At 30.9% G+C, this 12,015-nt stretch overlaps 1 protein-coding gene across 1 annotated transcript in view; it reads right to left on the bottom strand.

Annotated features, from left to right (window-relative positions):
- MS3_00010403 (uncharacterized protein) overlaps nt 1-12,015 on the bottom strand; it is a gene marked incomplete at both ends in the record, with an annotated part of 62,102 nt that overhangs the window by 13,487 nt on the left and 36,600 nt on the right. The window contains 7 exons of the mRNA XM_051218770.1: nt 273-470; nt 2,442-2,586; nt 4,126-4,316; nt 5,970-6,113; nt 8,497-9,109; nt 9,947-10,181; nt 11,558-11,745. Of these exons, the coding sequence (XP_051071641.1) occupies nt 273-470; nt 2,442-2,586; nt 4,126-4,316; nt 5,970-6,113; nt 8,497-9,109; nt 9,947-10,181; nt 11,558-11,745 (1,714 nt within the window). The remainder of the gene's footprint in view (nt 1-272; nt 471-2,441; nt 2,587-4,125; nt 4,317-5,969; nt 6,114-8,496; nt 9,110-9,946; nt 10,182-11,557; nt 11,746-12,015) is intronic.

Here is a 12,015-nt window from a genome sequence, read left to right on the forward strand (position 1 = left end):
AACAAATTTTATGAAGTAGGACTCAGACCTGAAACTTGACAGTTAAAGATCGGGTACATTAACTATTAACCCATTAATACTCCATGGTTTGGTACACAAACCAATAAAACACAAAAGATACCGACCGTTAATATATCCTTTTTTTTATTTCAAATGTTTATGATTTTTAGGTAAAAGCATAGCAACTAGTGAAAAATGTATAAAAAATAACTGAAAACAATAAAAATCTTAAATCCAACAATACAAAATATTAACTCTGTCGAACAACCCACTTTCATTAAAATATTTTGAAAAGATGAGTCAGCATCACATTTACTAGATAATCGAACGGCTAATTGTGGAACAAGAGGAAGAAATTTATCAGCTCGAATACTTGGTAGACGTTCTGACATAATCTTGTTGATTTTTGAAGCTCTATTTTGAAACTTTGAATTGATAGAAGACAGCCAAAGAGAAATGAAGCGAAAAATCTAGTATAAACATTGAAAGGAGATAAGAAGAATGAAAGTTTGAATGTAAAATTTACCAGTGTAAAGATTTATTAACTAAATGAATGAAAACTTGTCCTGAGTCCACACCTAAATGGATGATACAGATAGGAAATTAACATTAACATAACAGAATAAAATCTTGATGTACAAATCTCAAAATAGCTTTTAAGATTAACAACTTCACAATTAAAGTTGTCGAATTCCGAATTATTTTTTCACATGTCAAACTATCACAACAACAGCTTTTCTAACATTGTGGTGCGTGCTACTAATATTAACATAAGTAGTATATAACGCGAGTCAGGAATGTAATGTCTGGCAGCAGAAGATTGTGAAGATCAAGAAAGGAAGAATGTGAATAGAAAGCAATTAGTATAGAAATGCAAGAACAATGAAGTCCGAGACAATTATTGAACATTTTGCAAATTAGGTATAATAGTATGGTTTTTCTATTTTATCAAGTAACTCTGTAATGTGCTAAATATAATTAGGTTGTTCTCCTTCACTACACTACTATCAAAAATCCTCTTATCACTCTACATCCAAGGATACGTAAGCACACAATAAATGAATGTTTACTCAATCCTTTTTTAATACATTTAATAAGTTTTTTAAAATTAAACCTCTTGTTCTGAATTATCTAAAAGCCATATGACAGAAAACTGTCTTCATTCACAATAATCTGTGTTAAAAGTATCTATTCTATGTAGTAAACTGTATACAATATGAATATGTATACAGACAGATGATTTGACAGTGGAATAAGTGTGGATCGATCATGATATTTTCAAGGAAAAGAAATAAATAAATGCTTAAAACAATAATAGCAGAAATGAGTTGTTATTTCTAACTAGTTATTTACTGAAATAAAACATGTTAGTTGTAGTGAATACAATATTAAAAAATATATTTTCGAACAGTAATTGTAATAGTACAGTGTCAACAAGGAAGATAATTTATCATGCGATTGGTTCCCTTTATGAATTTAAATAAAGCAAGAACAAATATTGGTGCAGAATAGTATGAATTCATAATATTTCGAGGTTTCTTGTCGGCTGCTTGCAACCAAAAATGTGATAGAATTTTTACATTGAAATAGTGCAATAGCTCGGCATTTACTTGACACCGGGCATACTGTCAACATTTTGCACGCTTTTAAAATTATCAATAGACAAAGAAATACGACTACTCTCCGCTTCACTGAAGCGATTACGATAAAAAAACTTAAACCGGATTTATGCACTCAAAAAGAGACAGTAATAAACTTATTATTACCCTGGTAATCCATTTTTTTGTTGGTTATTTGGGTTATATTATTCATTTTAAAATATTTATTTTGTGTTATACTCTTCCCCTATTACCTAATACTTAAACCAACTTATTATTCACACATTTACATTACCTGATCCTCTTAAATTATGTTAACTTTTCAAATTCCATTCAATTATTATTACGTAACCCATCTTATGATTATTGAATTCCATTAATCTCTAAAATTATCACACAATTTATGAACTTCACTAAACTATTACACCACCCACCCTGAATTAATTCCTTTTTTTAACCTCTGACCTGTTCTAGCATATATATAGTTATTATTGTAACCCAGTTATTTACACTCATTTATGTCAATTGTTTCACACTATCTCAATGTAAAAATTCTATCACATTTTTGGTTGTAAGCAGCTGGCGAGAAACCTCGAAATATTATGAATTCATACTATTCTGCACCAATATTTGTTCTTGCTTTATTTAGATAATTTATCATCTTGTCCACAAATATTTGATTGTTCTCAAAAACGAAAAAAACCCCATGTACCCTAGTAACTACACATTTTAATTATTCACTTTGTAGTAAATTCTAAAAAAAATTTAAGAAATAATTTAGTAGATTTTGAAGAAAAAAAAATCTTAAAATTTAAATTGCATTTATTAATTCAACAACTGTACCGATAAATTATGATCATCAGATAGAGTTAAACACTGAGCATAAGCGTCAATGCTAGCTTCTAAAAAATGATCAGCATCTGTTGTCAATGCAGTTAGTTCATCAATTTCCAGAGCTGATTGACGTTGAAGTAACCGTAATAAACGACTGTGATAAACAAAGATGAACAGAGAGAGAGAGAGAGAGAAAGTACGATAGTGAGATAATGAATTTTAATAGATCCAAAATTTAAAGGTAAACTGTCATCTTGATTAAATTAAAAATAATTCTATTTAATTTAAGCACATTAAAAATAGGCAACTTTTACAATTTTATTTCACTTCATTTGTAAACGAAAAATTCCACGCTAAAATAATGCTGAAACACTTATTATATCAATACATTGTTACGTCACAACAATAAATGATCATTGAAATCGTGAACCGATCAAAGTTAAACAACTACTGAAAACCAGAAAGCGCTGAACGACCGTTCCGTCTTAGTATGGGACATCTCAGCAGTGTGCATTCAAGACCTCTCAATCAGGAATCGAATAAATAACCACACTAGCCACAAAATCAATATTACTTGCAATCATGGACATAGATTGACTTTCTGACTAACGAATTCAAGGGATAGATGAGGAAAGAAGGATAACAAGTATAGTAACTCGTGTACGAGCCACACTCTAAGTGTGAGGGGTTAGTAATATTAGCCGGCTACCCAAACTGAAATAGATGGGGCGGGGTTCGGACCTGAGATTCAGTGGGTGAGAGTTGAATACCTTAGCCACTCAGATACCAATCTAATAACAAATCTACAACAAAGAGTTTATACTGCTTGAACAGAAAATGAAACATCGTATTTTATGAGGATATAAAAATAAAATATTATGATAAATATCAATAGGGCGAGAATGTATAAGTTGGTACGAAAATAGAATTACAGTAATGCTGATGATGACTATGATTTGAAAGTAGCGTTAAGACAAAGTGAAGTCAAACGTTAAGAATCCGAATATAAAATGATTACTATCTGTAATTAAAGTTAAGTAGGTGATACGTGTTGCAATAATAGTATTTTACTGAGTAGTTATATTCTACTTATAAATTAATGTTTGTATAGATCTTCTGGTCAATAAACAATACTTTTAATCGAATAATGGCTAAAATAGCAGTCAAGTAAAAACTTATTCAGAATAGGTTTATCCACATATGTTTGATAGATTCCACATTGGTTATTATTGACTGACTAACTATAAAGAATGGATGCCTGGTCCGGATTACGTTTCATGTAGAAGAGGATTAAATAGCTACCTGGATGATAAAAAATATATAAGGATTCCAGCTTTATGATTACTTATAGTAATTAAATAATACACACAAGGCGAGAACCAAGCTGATATGCCGATCAAACTAAGCTGTGATTGGCTGGTATGCGAGGATAGACAAATACGATCAAACTAAATGTAAGAGTGCGTAGTCTTACTGATTTCATGATCTATTGTCGTGCAAGTTCTCAAAAACACAAACCTGCTTCTTTTGTCTGCTATACTATGTAGATTAATAGAATTTTTATAAAATAAGTGTTGCAACCATTGTCTAACAGGCAGAGGTTAATTTATTAACCCTTTTTTGCTTATCTACCATTAAGAAAACATCAAAGGGATTGATATGAATATTTATATAAAAAAACACTAATTGATACCTCTTTTCACCTAAGTCTGATAGGACAACAACATCCTTTTGAGCTTGTGTGAGAAAGTTTTGTCTAGTTGCGAATTCGGACGATGTTAAGTATGAATTTAAAGTAGTGAATTGAGCATCGGAAAATTTAGCCAAACTCATAAAAGCATTCGCATCAGGATTTAATTTTAAACTTCGAGCTAAATTAATGGCCTAAAAATTAAGTCAATTGAAAGGAAATTCATTGAAAGAGACGATAATTACTGTAACAAGAACTGGTCATTTTTATCAGTATAATATAACAACATGAAAGAACGTATAAAAATATTGATGACTCTATAAGTGCTATGTTTGGAATTAGAAAATTTAGTGTAGCTCAGTTAGTAGGTACATACCAGTACTTCAATTCTGAGCTGTGCGAGATGGTTAGTAAAACTAACACTAAATTAGGTGAAGCGCGACTCGAGACTGAACACTAATAGTTTAACAAGTAAGTCAATGTTTTGAGGAAGGAGTTTCCAGTTAGAAAACATACAAGAGAATATGACAAGGGTTACAATGAGGGTTTTTTGAGTGCTGAACAAAATGACACTCCATAAATCTCAGCAATTATACAAATGACGTTAAAATCTTTGTCACATTAGTAAGATATTCAAGCAACTTAGATTTAACTTTTACTAATCCAAGTGAAAGTATCCATATCGTATTTTATTATAAAAACAAGGGTAGAACTCAGAAGTAAAATTCTAAAGTGAAACTAGTTTTAAATGCTTTCTGTTTGTGTGTTTTATTCTACACAATTAATTGATGAGCTGTTTCATAAGAATAAAAAGTCATATTATGATCATGTAAAAACTCTTGAGTAACTGATGGTTTTGTACTACCATCTTATAAGTTAAGTCGTTTACTGCCTTTTATTGTTTCACAAATTAGAATATACACAACAAAACTCTCTGCGGTATACACTAGCAGTTTAATATCGCTCACAATAATTGGGAAGATCTCAAGACTAAAATTCGGTCATTCGCACGCAACATGGAGCCTGGCACATGTGTACATTGGGTCAGGTTATCACAACTCAATAGCAAAGAGAGATGAAACTGTTAGAGCGAATCTCAGTAGTAGAGCTGGTAACGGTATTGGTGGTAATAGAACAGATTAGGCATTGAAGATACGATTTAATGAATTTAAATTAATGAAATAAAAAACCTTATAGGGAATTTGGAAACTTAAGATCTAAGGGAAGATAGTGAATGCATATGCGACACTGCGAACGGTTGTGAGCAATGTGACGTAAAGTTCCTAACCATTGGTTATATGATCACACAGACCCCAATCAGTCTATCTGCACCTACCTACATGACTCAGCCCAACAGTCAGTGTTTTCATGGCCTGATGTCACAACTTGGTTTGGCAGCTCCTAATTTCCTCCAGATTATTCCTACACTGGCTGTAATCCCAACTCCAGGTAGTCGATGGACGGACATACGCAATACATGCCCTAACCATCTCAGTCGATTAAAGAGTGTTCCATTTATTTAAAGTTAGGGTTATTGCCAATCGATTCTACTTCATTGAACTAGGTTAAATTATTCATACCAGTCGATTAATATTAGCTACTAAGAATACCAAAAATCATATTTCATTTATAAATATATATCCAGTAAAATATTGATGAATTGATTGTTTTCACCGCTAGTGGTTTTATCACATTCACAAACTCATAAACTATAAAACGAACGAGAAGATCTGACAATGTAATTGAAGACAGTCAGTATGCTCAAACTCATAGGATTAATTTTAAGACACAACAAAAGAAAAAACACATCAAGGAGTAAATATTTATATGAAACATAACTAACTTACAGGGTTAATATAGTTGAGCAAGAGATCAGCGGCACTTTTTGTTCGAGATTCATATAACCAATTACATAAAACAGTTATACCATGAATATAGCAATTAATATAACCGCCTAAATGTTCAGATGATTTATCCGTTTGTTCTACCACCTAAATATAAAATTTCATTGTGAATAGAAAGGATGAAATTGCTAAATGAAATAAACATTAAAATTAAAAGAAATAAGAACAACAAATCAACGGAACAAGACATTGATTCAAAGGTTACATTCATCACTAAGTCTATAACACGTAATAATGTATCATGGATTATATGTTTAAAATACTGTTTTATTAACTACGAAATCAGTGTTTTACAGACTATCTCAACTTAAGATGTCGACTTCATACTATCAATAGGATTTTCAACCTGTTACATGAATTGATAAGAGAATTGTAATTTCTACATCACGTACTGATTATTAAGATTAAGGGTTGTATGTCTCAATTACCAAAAGGTAGATTACTAAATGACTAAATATGACGGTTGACAGATACAGTCTTGGTTATTTATGAATAAGCAATCTAAAATAGCGAAATGCATGTATAATCATTACGAGTTTCTGAGAATCACAACCATTTGTTTTCCATTTAGCACTATGAAAAATATTTCAGAATTAATCGGACTGAATAAAGTTGGTGGGATTTATACTCAGTCTAAATATAAATGAGTTAATGAAAGCATTGATTAAGGTGCAGTTATCTCATAGTCATTTTGAAAATAACAACTAGAATTGCTATCCCACAACAGATCACAATCACGACTTACATCAAGCAGAACTTTCACCAATATTACAAAGCTTCAAGTGTAACTGGCATTCGAAAGGGCTACAATTTTAAGATCTCAAATGAAGATCAAATTACAACCAAAACAATTTAATTGCATTGATGTAAATAATAACAACAACAATAGCTGTGATTATAAACTATTAAAGGTTCCCATGGTGATGACGATCTAGTTGAAAACAATAATGTTCGCTAATATGTGTTGCTATAACTGCGATTGTATTTACTAACGTAATAATAATAACTACTATTATTATCATTATTATTATTACACGTTTGTGGAGATTGTTGAACTTTTAAATTTATACCATGGACTGATTAATGGTTGTGTTAGATCAATTCGTAATACAAACTATGGAATTTAACAATCTTCAAAAATCTTTTACAATAATCATAATCATGTGATGAATAGTGGCTAACTGTTAGATGCAATTCCTTGAGTTCTAATAAGAATCCCAGATTAGTAGACAATGTCAAATGTAGTGAAGTTACTGTTGGGGAGATCCATAAAATTCCTTGAAAAAAGTCAAGAAAAGGCTTTGAAAACACTGAGAAGCATATTTCCCAGTCAGCTTTCACTAGAGGTTTTGCCAGAAACATTTAAAAAGTAAAGTCATATATCGAGTTTCTGATTGGATGGTTACCTATACTGCTATTATGTTTAGTAGCGTTCCAGAATTTTCGAGAAACCCAGGGTCATTTAAAACACCATAAAAACCCTTAATTTTCTGTACATGAACGAACCTTTAGAGGAAAGCGTTTCTTCCATATTTCCCACCTTTTCTCTCATGTTCAAGTTGCTGTGTAGATCTAGCCTGGGGGTTACAAGAAGAGCTTAGGAACCGAATCTAGCGTTCAATTAACAGACTTATCAGTTACATAGTAACGTCATTGGAAGATGGTTGCACAATATCAAGAATGGATTGAAGTAAAACATATACATTATTGGATTCCGCTCTATTGGTCTAGAGAATACGTGCTTGTACCCAAAACCAATGACTCTAGATTGGAGCCTGGGTGTGGGTCAAGCATGTCCACTCCTGAAAAGTTTCCTATTAAGATGAAACAACTATTTAGTGCTTCCTGATTTTAAATAATTGTTTAACTAAGATCAGGTTGCGATGTAAACTATATTATTATTAAATTCGCTTGGTGTTGTTTTACTTGTATCTTCCCATTTTTATTTAAAACTGCAATTGATCAGTCTCATGTTGGCATATGTGCATCCTGTGCGGATTACCTCGATATAGCCTTAAGTCACAAGCTCTTCAAGCAAAGATGGATAGTGGCTAGCAGTGTAATCCAAAACGCACGTTTCGTCCTATTTGGGACTCGTCAGCTAGATGCACATGCATCCCAGAGTTGATGTCCACTCCAGGACTCGAACTCAGTACCGTTCACTTCGAACGCCATCACGTTCTCCACTTAGCTACTGAGTTCTGATAGTTACCTGCTTGTACAATCGAATGAAATTTAAATTCACTTGTATCTTCCCATTGTTATGTAGTAGAAATAAATCTCCCCACCATCGACCGTACCAGAGCATTTGAGGGTCATAATAAGAATATGACTTTTACTGGAGATTCTATTCCAATCACCCAAAATTATTAATATATGTCTCCAATTATTATTATCATTATTATTTGTAAAGAATATTATTCATTTAAAAAAAGGAAAGAAAAGAAAAGAAAGATAAAATAATACTTACTTTATTAACAATTTGTAAACCAGATTGTAACCGACTAATAGATAAATCATAATCACCTTGTTCTCTTTCTAAATATGATTGAAGTTTTATACATAATAAATTTTGCCAATGATAATTTATACTTTTATTAAAATTATTTTTAAATAAATTTTGACAATAAATTGCATTATTTAAATAATTTTTTATAAAATAAATATTTGATGATTTTATTGTTGCTATTTCAGCATAATAAAGATATGTAAAAATCAATAAATTTTTTAATTGATTATTAATAGAATTAATAAAAATATTTTTTATTAATATTAATTGAATAAAATTAATTGATAAAGTTAAAAATGGTTCTAATGTATTAAATATTGATTGATTTAATCGAATATAATTTGTAGTATTGGTAGTATTAGTAGTAGTAGTTATGAAATTAATACAATTGAATGAATAATTAAATAAATTTAATATTAATTGTAAACAATAGTTGTAATTGTGTTTATATGGTAAATGATTACTTAATTTATTTAAAATATTTAAAAAATTAATTTTTTGACCATATAAAATTAATTGATCAGATGAAATAAATTGTATTGTATCCGAATATAATTCTTCAATAAAACATTCACTAGAAACAAAATAAAAAACAAATTATTTATTATAATAAAAAATAGAATGAGATTTAATGATTGTGCGTAATATTAAGCATTTCAGAAAAATTTTCTCACTCAGTTTATTTATGTAAACATATAAATGTTGGTACAGGGAAGCATTAAATATATATGTGTTACACTTCGTTATCTGATTTGTGTGAGAGCTGGAATACAATCCGGATACCTAAATCAAAGCAAGTGGTTTTCTTAGGGGGGCAATTTCAGAGCCTTTAATCTAGAGTTCTAACCGACAAGGTAGTGGAGCAACGTTAGGAGATGCAGTTCCAAGATAGCCAGTGACCAACAATGGGTTCATATGCGATTTGTACCTTCAGGATCTTGAAGTCCATAAGTAGCATTGATTTAGAATCAGGGCTTTTTAACTCCCCTATGTGGATCCTCCGTGACCACCAAACCAGTTAAAGCGCCGAATATTCGTTTTTCGTCTTCTTAATTTCGTAGACAACGACAAACTATTAATTTAAACTGGATGAATATTTCTTTCCAATGAAGGACTTCCTAACAAGACGCAACTGGTGTTCTGTACTGAGCTTTCAAGTCAGGACTTCAAAAACAGAAGGACCATCCATTAAGCTACTAGGAATATAGTTATCGTCTCTCATTCAAATAACGATGTTTATTATTCAGGGTTGAATGCTCGTGCTTTAATAAAAGTAATAATAATTATAAAAAAGTATGTATTGGATTTTTGAATAAGTATACTTGAGGGATTTGAACAATCTTTAAGTAACGAGTTTTAAATAACGCTAGGAAATAAACATTTCAAGCAAAAAATCGAATGAACCATATACCTTTGAGCAGTAGCTATTTCTGATACTCTACACCAATCCGATTGTGAAGCAGCTCGTAAAAGCCAGTAAAAGGAAGTTTCTAAACCACAATTCTTCCAATTTGTAGGTGGACAAACCGAATGAGAATATGAACAATCTAAATTAGATATATCATCTAATTTGTTATCCCATTGGTTTAGACGCCATGCAGCAGCTGATCGTAGTTCTTTTAATGTTAAATCCGACTGTTTACTAGCTATTATAGAGCACATATAAGAAAAGAATACAATAAGTGTAATGCGTCTGAGTGATTATAAGACATTCTAAGAAGTTCACAATTGGAACTGACTTAAATGCATTTGAAATGGGAGGTTTAACTTCAGTAATTATATTTAAAACAACTGGATTCATTGTAAATTATACATAACGTACTATTTATTGAATGTAATAATTGTGAATTTATAACGAATGTGAAGATCTGATATTTATTATTAATATATGTTGAGTTGTCGCGGCTTATTTTTGCTAGGATTGAGATATATAAAGTGATGGACCAACGAGTAGTAAATGATATCATACTTGTCTTGTCATTAATGCTGGTCAAACTCTATCGATCAAATTGTAGTTCAGCCACTAGTGTACATAACTGAACATACCGTACACTACACTTTTATGTTAGTCGGTCGAAGATTCTCGGTAAAAAAAACTCTGGATCTAGGTTTCGTGTGATTCCAGGGTTTACTGTCGATTACCTCCATCAACCTAAAACGTTTACTCTAATTACGGTTAGTTTTATTCATGCTTATTACGAATGCTTGTTATCCTGTCTTATCAACACAGTATTGTGCCTTACTCTATAACCAAATTATCTATTCCGAAAGAGTTTTTATAACAAGTGCGTCAGGAAAGAAAGTTTCAAATGTTTAAAACTCTTACTTTTCATTCAGTTTGTAGTGCCAATATCTAGTGATGTAATACCCACCAACCCAGATCGAAGTACGTAGGGACAGAAGGGTTCCAACACGTAGCTTACTGCTTTAAATCCAAGTATTTTATTCATTAATCTCTCAAATAAAAAGATTAAATTGCTCAGAAACGTGTTTTCATGACTTTATAGGTGTCATCAGTAAAAATCCGATTATAAACAATGAGATGTAACTGAAAAATAATTAGTGATCGACATCAAATTTTTATGTAACTGCATGAAATATGTTTGTGTTTTGTATAAATTTACAACTATCACAGTGAAAATACTGGACACAATGTAGAACCTCTTAAACTAGTGGTTATATTGTAACACAGTCAATAGAATCTGATAAGCAATAAGGACTAAACAAACATGAGATTGTCCATTAATCAGTGATCAGTCAATGTCAAAACAGTGGTTTTTGTACCGAGCTTTACCTGAAGGTTAATGACACCGTTCAGCTGTCTGAAATGAAGTATGTAGAGAGAAATTTCGAAATGGAAACTTAATGCCGTTTATATATATTGACTGTGCAATAATTCATTGATATTTACAAATTGAGTTGGAATTTCAACAAATTATTTAATAAATAATTTACCGATAAATAATAAATTAAAATTCTAACCAAACTTTGCGAATATATATATATAAAAACGTATAATTACCTGTTAAGTCTATCGAATCATTACGACTGAATTTTTCAAATAGTCGATTAGCACCTAAGTGTTGTAAGCATGAAGCCAACTTAGAATGTACACTATTTGATGAAGATTCCAGCTCTTCATTTAGATCATATTTATCATAACAACTAAGTAAATAAGACCAATTGCCCAATAATTCATGAACAGCTAATCTGCATACATAAATGAATAAATGATGGACATAAAAAAAAGAAAAAAAAGTGGTAATGAACGATTGGTTGGAATTTGTGAACCTTTCACTTAAATTAGGTCTATATTTAAAAAAAGTGTTATTATTTATGGAAATTACTAGATCTACATTGGATGACTATGAATACTCGTTATAAGAGTAATATGGAATAATTGTAATACTCTGAATATCACCTGCTGTTATATTGACTCTAATACTAACGCATGATATTAGCGAATACTAAACAATATGC

Source organism: Schistosoma haematobium, chromosome ZW (assembly GCF_000699445.3).
Source record: "Schistosoma haematobium chromosome ZW, whole genome shotgun sequence".
NCBI classification, from domain to species: Eukaryota; Metazoa; Platyhelminthes; class Trematoda; order Strigeidida; family Schistosomatidae; genus Schistosoma; species Schistosoma haematobium.